Below are 14,542 nucleotides of genomic sequence, written 5' to 3'. Positions count from 1 at the left end.
GAGGGCATTCCTATACTCTCAAAATTGCAAACAATGGGACCATTCAATATCAAACCTAGCTTCATGTATCTCAGTGTTAGCTTTTTTTTTCCGTGTTTTCAAGCTCAGAGTAGATTTCTTGAGCTTCGAGGTAAGGAATCTGTGGTGACACACCATCATGCATTAGAGAACCGAACTATCAGATACTCGGAAAATGCGATTGGAGGAAACTAAGTTTCTGATTCATGATAGTGAAATATTGAATGCATATTGTGAGGAAGGCTCGAAGGATGATAACCGCAAGACAGCTAGAATGGTGATCCGATGGACATGTCATCGGCTCAAATCCGGCCTAGAGTAAAGATGGATGCAGCTAGCACGATGACTAAGCAAGCTCGGCAAATCAAATTTTACATTTTCCTCGCAACCATAAAATGTTTTGCCTCCAAAATTGTCATCAACGCACAACAACTTTGTACAATCCAACAATTATGGTAAAATTCCATTGATGATTGTTTCTTTACTCTCCCATATGGCGGGATGAGGCTTCTTTTAATCCGACACGGCGAGACCGTCGATAATGTTGCCAACGTATAGTAAGCTAATCCCGCTTTGTAACATTTTCAATCTTCTTGTAACTAACTTTTTCAAGTGCCGGCGTCACAGACTCTGCACTAACGAATCATGGCGTATTGCAAGCCAATCGACTTGGCACCTATCTCGCAGCTTCGAAAGTTTCCCGCATATTCTCTTCCGATCTTCAGCGAGCTATCAAGACAGCAGAAGCTATTCGTGTTGCTCAGGACAATAACTCTTCTTTCGAGGTGACAAAGCTTGAGCTCCTTCGAGAGCAAGACTTTGGTCACTATGAAAAGAAAGCATTTCATGAACGTTCCAAAGATTCAAACAAAATTGGCAAGGGTGTTCATTCTGAGGCACAACGAATGGATTCAGGGTTCAAAGATGTGGAGTCGAAGGAATCGATGAAGAGGCGGATGGAAACATTCGTCAATGAGCATCTGATCCACCTTCTCTACATCGATGAAGACAATCTGAATGATTATATCATTGCCATCGTGGCCCATGGTATCATTTTGAATCATCTCTGGCGAGCCATCTTAAGAAGATTCAATCCAAAGAATGTCTCAATTGGTCCTGATGTTCCACGTCCCGAACGTGGTCTGGAATATCTTGGTGGTTGGTCCAATACGGGCTACTTGGATCTGGATATCAAACCTATACAAGAAGTGTCACCCTCTAAAGTTGGTTCGGTGCCTTCAGTATTGGATAATCAATCGAATGTTCAAGACGCATCGAAGCTTCCAAGTCATGCTGTTGACAGGGTCGAGGCTACCATGTCACTAACAATAAAATCTGTTAATAATATAGATCACCTCAAAGGGCTCAAGAAAACCCGAGGTGGACTGGGAAGCTTAAAACATGATTCCACTCAAAGAACCATGGATTCATTCTTCAAAAAAAGGAAGCTTGGATGACACAATTTTGGTAAGCAAATTTTTCACTACGTCGGAGGATGGAGAGTAATATGATGATATACCTTATTCACAGACCTGTTCTGTAATCTTCTATGTGGACAAAAAAAGTACCAACTGCTGTCTGATTACTCTCAACTTCATCATTGTATTCTTGAAAATACTTGGAAGCAACTTTGCTAACATATTCAATAGATTTTGTACTCCAACAGGCAAATTGCCTTCCACAGCGTATGTTGATTTCGTTTTTTGCCTCTCAAACTCCCCGTGTTCCAATTTAGTTCTCCAATATTATTATACTTTAAAAGATCATATGCTACCTCGCTATGTTGCGATTTCGTGAATGCTGCTCAACCACCGTGAATGCCTCCTTCAATTGCACATTGATAATATGCATCTTCCTTCCATTACCCATCCTACTAATCAAATGTACTGCATCTACATCTTATGATCCTCGCCTATTCCTGTTGGCCCCTGTAAAAGTGGCAAAATAGGCAAAATAAGCGTCTCACCACCAACAACAGTCGTACGATTTCTAAGCGAAATAGTATGATGTCGTACGATGGGACTCCTTCATGAATTTTTACTAGCGAATGGGGTTGGAAGATGTTTAGTAGTACGGGTGATGAAGGAGAATTCAAGGGATTTGTTGCATGTCTGAATTTGGGCCCGAGTTTGTGCGGTGTATGGTATTGGATGGGAGGCAAAGTGTGGGGGGGAAGAGCGAGGAACTGGGTGTGGAAAAGATTTTGTTGCATGTCTGAATCTGAACCCGAGTTCGAATGGAAAATTGCGGATGATGAATGAAGGTGGAGGGAGAGGAGAGTAAGTGGTGGGTGGGTACAGTGGGTCAAGGTCAGGCGAGAGGTGAGTAGCAAGAGATGGAGTGATGATTAGTTGACGTGTAGTTTTACTGATGCTGACAGGGTATCGCTTTGGGCGTGTTACATATACCACAGTATGGAAAAATGTATGCACACAATTGTACATGTTCTTTCTATATTTTGATGCATATCTTCATGGACTGGATGCTGCATGCGGTATATAATACTACTTAGTACCAATGACGAATCAGTAGGAGGACCCTTCTGCTTCCCCAAACACGTCTTGCACCTATAAGCGTTTCTCTCGAAGTACACCACAGATAATAGATATCTCACGCTCAGATAGATACTAATAACATGCCAATTTGATATGTATAAATTAAACATTAACAATGCATTATCTTTTTGCCGTGTATTTATATTAATCATAACGATCTTTGCTATCGCATTAGGTATCCATTGTTTTCCCCTCTCGTCCATTACCACCCTGTGAAATTTCTCGCAAACAAAGCATCAGACGCAAGCAATACCAGTTTAAGATATCAACGCAAAACAAGAAAAAATCCACAAAAATCCAAATCCAAGCAAAGTCTCAGCAAAAATCATTCAAAACATCAAATCGATAAAATCCAAAATGGAAACTTTAAAGTAACAATAATCCTCCAACAGCAAAGCCAACAATTCCGATGACAGCACCGCCTTCAAGTGCCTTAAATCTCTCAGCACCACCGGTAAATTGTCCAAGAATAGCTCCAGCACTAGTTTCAGCAGGTCCGCCTCCAGGAGCCAGGGTTGTGAATGTTTGCCCGGCAGATGTAAAGGTGGTAATGACACCAGCGGGAATTGTAGTCGTGAGGGTAAGTCCCGAGACAACGGTTGTAGAGACGATATTGACGGGACCCTCTGTGGCAGGTACAACAGTGGCTTGGCTGTTGACGGTGATTTCGACACCTTGGACGGTTTGAACTCTGTTGTTGGCTGAGATGGTGAGAGGAACGATAGGGAAAATGGGGGCAATGGGAATGGAGGTAATGGTTGTGATGGGTGGGTTGACGGTGGTGATTGTTGTGAGGACGGGGAGGATGGTGATTTCGGGGAAATTGGTGTTGGGTGGTGGAACGACGTTGCCTTGTTGAGTACCAGTATTGGTTACAACAGGTGGAGGGACCACATTGGTTGTTGGGATGAGAGGTGGTGGGACAACATTTGTGGTTGTTTGAGGAGGGGGAACCACATTTGTGGTTGGGATGAGAGGTGGGACAACATTTGTGGTTGTTTGGGGAGGAGGCACAATTTGGGTTGTGGGTGTAGAAACGATGCCGGAGTTGCCACCGGTTCCGCTTCCGGTGTTGGTAGCGGTGGTAACTGGTGGAGGAGAAGTCGTAGTGACGACGCCAGAGCTTCCACCTGTAGCACTACCGGTTTTGGAACTTTCACGACTGGTTGTGAGACCAGATCGAGTGCCGGTTCCAGTGCCTGACGAGGAAGAGGAGGAAGAGGAAGAGGTAGAGGAAGAGATGGAAGAAGAAGAAGAAGAAGAAGAAGAAGAAGAGCTTCTTGAAGTACTGGAAGTGCTAGAAGTTCTTGAAGACGACTCAGAGGTGCTTCTGCTGGTGCTAGAAGTTGATGTTCGGCTGGTTGTAATACCCGATATAGTACCGGCTGAGGAGCCAGATGAAGAACTTGATCGAGTTGTGGGTTGAACGGTGCTGGTTGGACGGATTGTTATGGTAGAAGTGATATCGATGGTGCTTCTGATGGTCGTTGTGGAAGGTCTCTGAGAGGTTGGTGGAGGTTTATGAGAAGTTTGTGGTGGTTTTTCAGAAGTTGGCTTGACGGGTTTGGAACTGTGCTGCCCATTCTCGTTATCATTGATATTCACGTTTGTGTTTTCATTGACATTGGTGTTGCTGTTGCTGTTTGAATTGCTATTTCCATTCTCGTTGGCATTGCCGTTTGGGTTTCCGTTGCCGTTTCCATTGCCATTTCCATTGGTATTTGCATTGATTTCAGCAAGAGCACTATCAATTTGACCTTGAATTTCAGCCTGCGGAGCCGCGAACGAAAGAGTAGCGAGACCTGCTACAATAGCGTAGTGAAAACGCATCTTGACAGTGCAATTCTAAACGCTTGATATTGGAAAGTTCGAACGAGAGAGGTATCGGGATTCTAAACTTTAGAACGAAGGTATCTGATGAGAAAAGTTTCACGAGATCAAAACCTGGCTCAGACATGATTGTCATGGTTATATACAAGTGCCTCTCTGGAGAGCTTCTTTATCCGATTATTGCCGCAAGCGGGTGTTCAGGGGGGCAAATTGTCCTATATATAGCTGTTGGGAGCGTTTGCACATATATGACGTCCATGATTGAGGGAGTGAACTCGGATTAGGAATAGATTTGGAGAGACCTCATCATGAAAACGTAGAGGATGGTAAGATATCAGTGCATGAACAAAGCAATTTATGATTCTCGCTTCCTCTGTATCGATTACGAAAACAGATATGGATATAGGAGCAAAGCTATTCATGGAAACATACTTAGACTGACGGATCGACTGCTTGCTCAAGCTTGATAGCAGGCAAATTCACTTCTTTATTCCTTGAATATCCGCTTTCGAAAACTGCGCTTGAACCGACTAAAAATCCTCCAGTATTCGTGTTCATCACCTCTTTCCATCCAAGACTACCCATTGCAATCTAGTTCCTAATTTTTGATATCAGCTAATGAGTTTTGTGTTCGCAGACTCCAGACCGACGGAGATGCTTCCAGTCTCGCTTAAGCCGTCCGCATTCTTCAGCATGCCGAACTCGGGCATTGCTGCATACAATCCTCGGGTCTTCAATGCTTTTTTATGTCAGTGAATTTTGTTTCTCTTTTGCTCTGTAAAGAGCGAAATTCAACTTAGCTCGTGTCTGCGTTCTCTATACATCTGCGGATTTTGTACCGTCAATATTTTCAGCCTTTTTACGATCTCTCTTGGCGGCCCACACACTACATACACTCTCTATTGCCTTTATCGCAAATAAAAAATATCCGGCGCATTTCCTATCTATCAGATACGAAGAACTTCAGAATAGCAAACCAAGAAAAAAGAGTAAAAGAACAACTTGTGCCATCCTCCCAGGGGCATGATTTGAAGCAGCCCTTGACTAGTATTCTATAAATTTAAAGTAGGCAGTGGTTAAAGTGATCGCTCTAAGCACATGAAAATATTGAATTCAATCAAGCTCAAGAGGTAGTTCAGATAAATAAATAGATAGATAGTTGTAAAGAAAGAAGAGTAAATTAAATGTATTGAGAAATCGGAATTCATGCGTGAAAGTATTTACGAAGACCACCAAACATACAACCATAAACGAACAAATACCCACCCGCGAACCAGATATTATGAACCATCTAGATCTGACCACAAGAAAAGATTAGCTTCACAAATTTTGCCATTTAGCACGCTAAGCCGCGCTCATCGTTCCATACACGCATTCGGAATGTGAGATCTCTTCATATCGCAATCAACACATTCTGCATCTACATTCCATACAGATCTAAATATAGCTATACCCTCAAACCAATGGTTGAAATTTGGGTCCGCTGGAGTGATGCAGAGTTCCAAATGCTCCATCAGAAGTTTTTCATTGCTGAATCAAATTCACGGAGGAACAGCCGCAAATTTTCTTCACAAGCTTAATGCTGTCAGAAGCCAAATTATCTATATCATACAATTTAATTCTTGCGCGATGAACTGAAAATTGGAATCCTTCACTAGAATATTTGGATTCTAGAACTGTGAGCTGAATTCGAACTTTCAAATCATCAAAATGTAGAATCTTGAAAGCTTGGAAGCTCTAAAAAAGCCTTTTCAGATCCGATTAATCAGATCATTAAGACATTCAAACTATTTAAAACATTCAGATTACTTAAAACATTTCAATTTGATATCTAATTTACTGCTTAAACCTCAACATTCTCGAATAAAAATGTTGGACCGCCAGGAATTGCTTGCTCAGCCATGCTTGGCAAAGTACCATACTCCTTTTCCTCACCACCCTCAACTGGGACGATAACACCCTTCTTTGCGCCTTCCTCACCATCTACAATGACTAATTCTATAACCGACAGCCCAGCCGCCTTCTTAAGGCCAGCTACCATGTTCTTGAGTGTCGATTTCTCATCGAAGGCCAACTTTCTCTCAAACACTTGCTCTGGAGCCTCACCACTTTGCAATCTCCTCTTCAAGACTTGAACAAAAGGCATAGCTTTCTTCATTTCACCCATCTTAGCAATCTTTCCATTTAGTTCCTTGTCATTAGCAGTCTTTGTCTCTGGGTTCCAAGATTCGCGAACAAGGTCGATGTACTTTTGTTGCCAAACAGGGAATTTAGCGGCAGAGAAGATGGTAAGCTTCTTGGGTTTCTTGAGATCGTATCCGATGTCCTTTCCTTTTGCTTTCTTCTTTTGTTGAGCGGCTTCTGCAGAAGTGATATTCGAGGATGTAGAGCGGACGTAATCGCGAGCAGCACTGAGAGCTGGAATTGGAGCTGGAACGTCGGGGTAAAGGGCGTTTTGAATAGTAGTGGGTTTGTGGAGGACTTCGAGCCAGATATATTCAGACCAATGAGGTGCAATGACAGCCAGAAGAAGAGCTTGAAGCTCGATATATTGGAAGATCAGATCTTTATGCATCTTGATACCGGCAGCGATGCTGGCTTCACGATAGAAGTCACGAGCGCCTGTGAAGTCATAAAGAGCCAGTTTGAGGGCAAGTTTGTAGTCCGTTGCTTCGTAATGTTGACGACATTCGTGAACAATAACATTCATTTCGTTCTCGAAGAGTGCATCAAGGAAGTCGTTCTTCTCCCCAGTACGAAGGTTATTTTGATCCTTGACCATGTCCTCACACCATTCTCGAAGGGTGTAGAGACGGAGAACATTGTTATCAGCAACGTCTTCCTCGAAATTAGCATCTGCAACTCCATCTCCGGCATCAGCCAATGCGATACGACTGGCATCTGCACCATATTTGTTGATCATATCAAATAATGTCATGAAGTTACCAGTAGATTTACTCATCTTCTCTCCATTCAGGAGCAAGTGGCCATTGGCACGGACGCCCTTTGGCCAGTACTCTGGAGGGAATATGGCAATATGAATGTAAAGGAAGAAAGTGAGATGGTTAGGAATAAGATCCTTTCCTGATACTCTTAGGTCAAGTGGATACCAGTACTCAAATTCTCTTCTCATAGACTCGAGAGTCTCCTTTGGAATCTTGCTCTGGTTCAAGATTTCATCGCTTATATCCCGACGAGCAAAGACATAATCCCAAATCTCGTCTGTCATCTGCTCTGCTTTTATTCCAGCAAGACCTTGAGTCTTACCGAAAATATCGTTGTGAAGGTAGTGAGCAATGGTGTAGTATGCCATATAAATGGTACTGTCGCTCAAACTTTCAACCAAGAAATGAGGATCCCAGGGAAGTTTCGATCCAAGACCATAAGTTCTGGCACAGGCCCATTGATTGAGCCAGTTGAGGACACCTTCAAATCCGTTTTTGGTCTCTTGCGAGTAAGTGTTCAAACCAGAATCAACATGTGCGAGGGCCTCCTTTCTCCAGGAGTCCTCTCCGTAGTCAAGGTACCATTGATCCATTAATGCAACACAGCAATCATCTCCAGATCGACTGGTGACCTTTCGCTCGGGTTCTGAGTATGCAAAGCCCTCACCAGCGTCGATAATTTGCTTTCTGACCTTTGGTTTGGCAACTTCGACCTTCTCTCCCTTGAACTCTCCAAATGTCATGGTACCTTGATAGTAACCCTCCTTGTAAGCAAGCTCTTTTGCCTCTTCCAATTTTGTCTTGTCCTTTGGTGAAGCAATCTTGAGCTTCTTCACCAAGAACGGAGCGCACATATCTCCAAATGAAGGCGTATTGATGACAGAAATAATTTCTAATTCGGCCCATTCTTTTTTGATACCATAATACTCCGCCTTCTTCGCGAGATCCATAATAGTCGCATAATCATCTGGACTGTCAGATGGTACACAGGTGACAACTCCAGTACCTTTGGTAGGAAGGACCGACTCCATAGGAAGTATTCTAATACCATCCTTGTGTACAGAGAGTGGAGCTTTGACCAAGGTTCCAACACATGCTGAACCAACAATCTCTGCAACCTTGTCGACTTTACCATTTTCAGAGAAAATATCTTGATACGACATGTTTTTTGCTGCGCGATCGGTAATTACGAAGTATTCCTTTTCTGAAACTTTGAAAACACCATACGTAATCTTAGGTCCGACAAAACAACAATTTTGACCATACATCGTCTCTGGTCTAAGAGTAGCAGGTACGAAGAAAATATCCGCATCTGCTGGTACCTTATCCTTGATAGCAGCTTCGGCTTCTGACGACCATTCCAAGACCTTCAACTTCATAGCTAAGTAATCTTGTGGGCCAACACCCTCTCCGTCACTTCGATCATGGTCCATGCATGGTTGTCCGTCCTTTGGCGAGTAAATTGTGTATCTCTTTCCGAACTTGATTTTCTTAAGCTCCTTGAGACGATTCATCTGCCATCGAACAAAAGCATCGTAATATGGGTTGGCGTCAGTTGTAACGAACGATCTCCTCCAGTCAATACGAGCTCCAAAATTCGTAAGGTCTCGTTTACACAGAGGAGAGAAGTAGGCACCCCAGTAATGTGGGTCTGCAAATTGATGGATGTCTTCCAATGGAATGCCTAATGCCCCCATAATCTGGAATTGGTACTTCATCTTAACAACTTTTGCGGCAGCCTTTCCCTTTTTCGCGGTGAATTTAGTGACGTCTTCGTGATGGGTGGTTGGTGTAGGGGTATTTGTCTTCTCTTCCGAGGCCTCTTCTTCCTTGTAGTTTTCAAAGTTCTTTCCGAAAAGCTTGATCTCCTTCACAAGCTTGTCGGCGGCTGCTTTGATAGGTAAACCTGTCAAATGGAAACCCATAGGGAACAGAGTTCTCTTTCCTTGCATACGTGCGAAACCTGCAGTAAACTCGATCTTACTGACAGTGAAACTGTGACCAGCATGAAGAGTGCCGTTCATGTAAGGATATGCCATGGTACCAAAGAATTTAGGGTGCTGTTCGCGCAACTCTGCGGCGGAGACAGAGTGGAGGGGAACATCGGAAGTTGAAGGAGCATCTGGTTGAAATACACCATCCTTTTCCCATTGTGCTTGGTACTTTCTCTCGATTGCAATAAGTTTGTCTCTCTTTTCAGTCTAAAAGGTTTCGTGGTTAGTAACTATTGTGAATCAGCCAATTGAGGGGTACTTACACCTTTCAACTCCTTGGTTTTGGAGATTGTGGCATTCTCCAAAGCCTTCGCAGTGGCTTCAACAGCTGCCATGATTGCAATATTGAAATTCTAGACCTTTCAATATCCCCTCTGCAGAGTATATGTTGTTGCTTTGAAAGTTTCACTGAGTCAGAGAGACCGCACTGAAATTCGGGTTACCCACTGAGAAATTGCGGGCTGGTGGGATGTTTATGCATAGATGCCTAAGGCAAAAACAATTACAATCTTGTCCAGCTTCAACTGAAGCTTAAAACGATTTCATAGTTATAGCATCAACAAGAATGTTCCGCACACTTGTTAGACGTGCTGCCCAGCAGACCCGGTTAGAGCTACCATATGATCCGAATACAAATCCTTACAAAGCAAAAAGACTGTGGCCTCCCGATTTCTCCAAATTATCACAAAAGCATCAATTCCGACTTGAACGAAGATACAAAAGGAGAACGAAGCTCAAGTGGGCGAGACCGAGATGGACAAAAGCTGTCAAAGTCGCACAATTGAGTTCTATTCTATGTGGGTAGACTATGAATGGGTACATCAGATCACGGAATGCTGATATATGGGAAACAGTTGTGATAGTTTACGGAGTGCTCTTCGCGGATTGGAATAAAGACAACTTGGTTCACGAGGAGGCACCATTTCAAGGAGTATGAATACCTATGCATTTAATAAAGACATGAAATATTGACGAATCACAGGTTCGGGAATGGTTTTTTGGACTTACAGGATCACTGTGGTCAAAGGACCAAGTTCACAAACGTGTAAATCAAGCCGAAGATGTATCACCTGTAGCAAAGAATAGCACCTGAAGCACAGGTCATGTTTTCGAAGCTATGCTAGAACGTCGCGATATTGTATAATTTGTAGTAGTATATTCTCGGCGTGGAGGCGTTAGATACCAATGGGCTGGAACTGTACATGATGCATGGACCAGAAATCCTCCACAAGATATCCCTGCTTGCTCTTCATTCTTTCACAGATCTGGTTTACTCGAAGACACTCTGCAATCTTGAATCATCGTTAAATGTTGAGAGCACAATTTGGTGGTGATATATATGTATATATGTAACCAAGAAGAGCGGTGTGCTGACAACATTTGGGGCTCTTTTGTGCTCATAACAAGTAGATATGAGACTTATGTTATTCAAGCTGATGAACCAACTTTGGTATTGAGAGGGTTGAAATACCTTCTAAAAATGCCCTCCGGTATGTTCCTCGCTGCCAGCCTTCGATCGAGTATTTCTGCAATCTTGTGGTCTTGCTTAATCATGGGCGTTCTCTGATTGTAGTCGGTCTTGTGTGTGACCAGAACTGTCGCTAACTTTCATCGAGTAGCCCAGGCAAAATTTCCCCCCATTCCCATACCCCCTAATGCTCCGCCCCTTCCTTCATTCAAGGGTCTCTTTGCTACCTTCCCCTGTGCCTTCACGCCTTCCACAACTCTCTCTAGCTGTGTCTCGATAACAACACCGCCGACGATCATTTCACTCAAAGTTGCATGCAGCGTCTCAAAATTGAAGATCAAATCTAGTTCGCATACATTCTCAAATAAACGATCGAGTGCCTCCACATATACTTGTATCAGATCAATAAGAGCAAGTGGTGATTCGGTAGATGTTGAAATAATGATGAAGTATAGCGTCGCATAATGGCGATATGTGACGAGGGAAGGAATATCGTTATGAGGAGATGAATCTGTTTTGGATGTGGAGGAGGAGGCGAGAAGAGGCGGAAGCGGAAGGAAATTGCATGAGCCTGCAGGACGATTAGAGACGAGTGTGAATATTTCTGAAATAAGTCGCTGTTGAACTGATGTTTCCTGGTTGGGCTTTTAGTAAAGATTATTTGGAGGGTGGTGAGTGGCTGGTACTCACTAGTTGTGTGTAGAATTTCGTAAGCCGTGGTTGCCCAGCATTGTTGAAGACAAGAACTGCGTTGATCATCTTTGAGTGCAAGTATATGGAGAACCAAATGAGTTTGTTGTTGACAAAGAATTATGTCGAAGGCCGACAAAAGAAGGCTGAACACGATGCAGGTGATAGGATCGTGGTGTGGAAATCCCGATATGCCAATGAAGCGAAAAAACGTGGGGTAGCTAGCTCAAAGCTTAATTCAATTGAGCTCTGTGCGACCAATCTGTTTATCAACCCCTACGAAATAGAATTGGAACAATCAATTCATCTATCCACCAGAACTCTATTAATCCTCCTCTTCTATCCTACAAAGCATTCCATTTAAACGAAACAATGACTCGCACATTCCTCGCAAAGATTCTTCGCTGTGCACCCCGCCGATGTGGCACCTCTCGAAATTTCCTTGCGCGCGGTCGAACGTTTCCAACCATTCGAGCAAGTCTTGTTTATCAAACCTACCGCCCTATCACAACTTCGAACAAAGTGGGCAAAGGATTGTCCCCGGAATCCGAGAATCCTCAACCTAAGATACTGGAAAGCAATCCAGAACCAAAACAAGCTGCTGAGCTCAGTCAAGAACAATACAATGAGTTATCGGACAAGTACATGGACATGATGGTTGAGAAGTTAGAGGAGTTGCAAGAGGAGAGGGAAGATGTTGATGTCGAATACAGCGTACGTTTCTTCTCCAGGCTCACGTGCCTTCTATGAGGTGATTTCACAGAATTGACTGAGATCTATAGGCTGGGGTTCTGACACTTTCATTTCCACCCATCGGCACCTATGTCATCAACAAGCAGCCACCAAATAAACAAATTTGGCTTTCTTCTCCCACATCTGGGCCAAAGCGCTACGATTTCGTGATTACGAGTGAGGGTCAAGATTCAAAGGAAGGCACAGGATCAGGGGAGTGGATATACTTGAGAGATGGATCGTCTTTGAACGAACTACTGTTGAATGAGGTCGGTGTCGACTTATCGAGTTCATACACTCCTGATATACAAAGAGATGAGTGATCACCTGCACAGCCTAGGCAAATCCATGGATGGATCTCGAGAACAATTTTTTGTTTTTGCAAATGGTGAGCTCTAAATCGAAAATCAACCGGCGTTTTCTGGCAGTGGCATTTTCACGACTTCAGATTCATGAATATGGGGAACCGATGAGACATTGAGGTAGCTTCTTAGTTTGGGCATTACCTGATGATAATGGACACAGTCTAAACTTCTGACTGCCTGCTCATTATAGACACAATATAACTTCTCTTAGAGATCTAATTCTCATTGTTGCTTGTCCCCTGTGACCTTGGTTTGACCCAATCTGGTTCTATTCTTGCGGAATGTTTCTTCGCAGAATGGCGCTGGATTGAACGACCATCGTTGGGCGCGAATTATGTTTTGGAAAGTATTTCTGTCCTCACTTTCACATCTCCATCAATTATTCTATCTTCCAGCAAAACCTTCATTTTCCGGTCGATGCATGATATAAATAGCCTCGGATCATCAACCTGCTCATGTCGCAATCGTCACTTGAGGGCCACCTTGATCTCCTTCCGGCTTTGGTAGATCATCCTACGTCACGGCATGATTAGAATATACTTCAAGAATATCTTTCACATAAAAGAAGCCGTAATGGTATGCCACCATGTTGGCTTCGAGCAAATTTTCCCATCAAAAAGAGTGAAACTCACCACCTCAAAAATAACTTTGATCATCAGACTGCAACTTGGACAGACTCCAATGTCTTCGCCATCTCTCAAATCAGCAATGCCAATTTCAAATCGATCGCCACATGGACATGGATAATGATAAATTTGTAGGACTGGATCATAAGTCATATCCTCGATCTCGATTTCGTCGTAAATATTCTCGGCCATATTTTCTGCCCTTCTGCAATGATCTTCGAAGCGTAAAGTCGCTGGTTTGTTTTTAAAATGTGTAAGATATATTTTCTCCGAGGGGTCATAAAGTTGTAGGTAATGATGGCGGAGATCACAAATTGACAAAGAAAAAATTGGCTCTGATTAGGTAATCAATTGTTCGGGACCTGGTAGACCTGGTCTCTAACAATCAGCCCGAGCAGTCCCCACGCTAGCTAGTCCGGCTCGTGTCCGGCCAACCGAGCTTGCTTACGTAAACCTCCAACTGTTGGTTCTGTTTCTGGGAATTCAAAAGGTTGTCCTATTATACAGCAAAATGCCAAAACGCTCAAGGTATTCTTAGTTCTAGATGCTTCGGGCGGCTGTGTATTCCAAAGCAAGGTCAAATATTACAATGTCACGAAATTTCTTATGTCATCGAATCCTCTGCATCTTTTTAGGCACCTTTTGTATAGACATAGCTGTGCTAGTTATTGCTTATTTGCCTTGCTGCCAAATCATCGTCTGATGCCCAATAAAGAGTTTGATGTCAAAGTTTGTTTTGAGCGCCGATTTGAAATCGGTCGGATATGCCTCACAGATCGGCATAGCTCAGGTCCAGAATGTACAGTTGGTGCAAAGTCTGGCGAGCTTTTGAGCGTGTTACAACAATTCTTCAAATTATCGTTAGCTCTCAGAAGAACACGACTTGCATGAATATCCCATGGGGCAAAGATATTTGGAAGTTTCACCATTTATCCATTAGAATAGTTGGCTACTTGCCTTTGGGATTGTCCTTATAGGTAAACGTTGTCCATATTGTTTTCGATCATCTATTACTACAATTGTATTTTTCTTTAGGAAGAAACTATGCAAGTGCAACCACTACCGTATGAGCAATCAAAATGTTCATAAATAGATGAGACGAGAGCTTCCTGAATGCAGCACATTCAGCAGCTGGAGGTTCTCTCATTCGTCAAATGTCCGATGAGTCCCTCCCCTTGATATTAATCTCACTATTGTCTGATATGCAGTATTCCACTTATGACCCTGGCATGATTATATCCTGCACGCCCTTTCGTTACGACCCCAGAGGATTACCTGTCACTGTACCATGCCCAGCCCTGTCAACGGCCGACCCTTGC

General features: G+C 43.2%; 7 protein-coding genes across 7 annotated transcripts; 3 read left to right on the top strand and 4 right to left on the bottom strand.

The window, feature by feature from the left end:
• Positions 1 to 404: 404 nt before the first annotated feature.
• Positions 405 to 2,249, top strand: EAE97_009210 (uncharacterized protein). Its single transcript, XM_038879725.1, has 3 exons — positions 405 to 575; positions 632 to 1,485; positions 1,668 to 2,249. Exons 1-2 carry the CDS (start codon positions 520 to 522, stop codon positions 1,473 to 1,475), a joined length of 900 nt encoding a protein of 299 aa, XP_038729281.1. The 5' UTR covers positions 405 to 519; the 3' UTR covers positions 1,476 to 1,485; positions 1,668 to 2,249.
• Positions 2,250 to 2,939: 690 nt separating this feature from the next.
• Positions 2,940 to 4,403, bottom strand: EAE97_009209 (uncharacterized protein; the record flags this gene model as incomplete). Its single annotated transcript, XM_038879724.1, has 1 exon — positions 2,940 to 4,403. The coding sequence occupies one exon, from the start codon at positions 4,401 to 4,403 to the stop codon at positions 2,940 to 2,942; it is 1,464 nt and encodes a 487-aa protein (XP_038729280.1).
• A 1,843-nt stretch (positions 4,404 to 6,246) lies between these two features.
• On the bottom strand, positions 6,247 to 9,677 carry EAE97_009208 (uncharacterized protein; the record flags this gene model as incomplete). Its single annotated transcript, XM_038879723.1, has 2 exons — positions 6,247 to 9,549; positions 9,606 to 9,677. 2 exons carry the CDS (start codon positions 9,675 to 9,677, stop codon positions 6,247 to 6,249), a joined length of 3,375 nt encoding a protein of 1,124 aa, XP_038729279.1.
• A 230-nt stretch (positions 9,678 to 9,907) lies between these two features.
• EAE97_009207 (uncharacterized protein) lies at positions 9,908 to 10,435 on the top strand (the record flags this gene model as incomplete). Its single annotated transcript, XM_038879722.1, has 3 exons — positions 9,908 to 10,139; positions 10,197 to 10,273; positions 10,325 to 10,435. 3 exons carry the CDS (start codon positions 9,908 to 9,910, stop codon positions 10,433 to 10,435), a joined length of 420 nt encoding a protein of 139 aa, XP_038729278.1.
• A 515-nt stretch (positions 10,436 to 10,950) lies between these two features.
• Positions 10,951 to 11,569, bottom strand: EAE97_009206 (uncharacterized protein; the record flags this gene model as incomplete). The annotated part of the gene is made up of 2 exons (XM_038879721.1): positions 10,951 to 11,445; positions 11,501 to 11,569. 2 exons carry the CDS (start codon positions 11,567 to 11,569, stop codon positions 10,951 to 10,953), a joined length of 564 nt encoding a protein of 187 aa, XP_038729277.1.
• Positions 11,570 to 11,872: 303 nt separating this feature from the next.
• On the top strand, positions 11,873 to 12,555 carry EAE97_009205 (uncharacterized protein; the record flags this gene model as incomplete). Its single annotated transcript, XM_038879720.1, has 2 exons — positions 11,873 to 12,214; positions 12,283 to 12,555. The coding sequence occupies 2 exons, from the start codon at positions 11,873 to 11,875 to the stop codon at positions 12,553 to 12,555; spliced, it is 615 nt and encodes a 204-aa protein (XP_038729276.1).
• Positions 12,556 to 13,050: 495 nt separating this feature from the next.
• On the bottom strand, positions 13,051 to 13,415 carry EAE97_009204 (uncharacterized protein; the record flags this gene model as incomplete). Its single annotated transcript, XM_038879719.1, has 2 exons — positions 13,051 to 13,110; positions 13,230 to 13,415. The coding sequence occupies 2 exons, from the start codon at positions 13,413 to 13,415 to the stop codon at positions 13,051 to 13,053; spliced, it is 246 nt and encodes an 81-aa protein (XP_038729275.1).
• Positions 13,416 to 14,542: the final 1,127 nt, after the last annotated feature.

This window comes from Botrytis byssoidea (assembly GCF_014898295.1).
Source record: "Botrytis byssoidea strain MUCL 94 chromosome Unknown BBYS_021, whole genome shotgun sequence".
Lineage (NCBI taxonomy): Eukaryota > Fungi > Ascomycota > Leotiomycetes > Helotiales > Sclerotiniaceae > Botrytis > Botrytis byssoidea.
Note: the sequence above shows the minus strand (reverse complement) of the source record. Positions and strands in the feature narration are given on the sequence as shown.

Bases quoted from the DNA above. Each gene is read 5' to 3' on its own strand.
- EAE97_009210 (XM_038879725.1), top strand. From the start codon at position 520: ATGAGGCTTCTTTTAATCCGACACGGCGAGACCGTCGATAATGTTGCC. The intron at 576-631 runs GTAAGCTAATCC...AACTTTTTCAAG, and splicing joins GATAATGTTGCCAACGTATA to TGCCGGCGTCACAGACTCTG.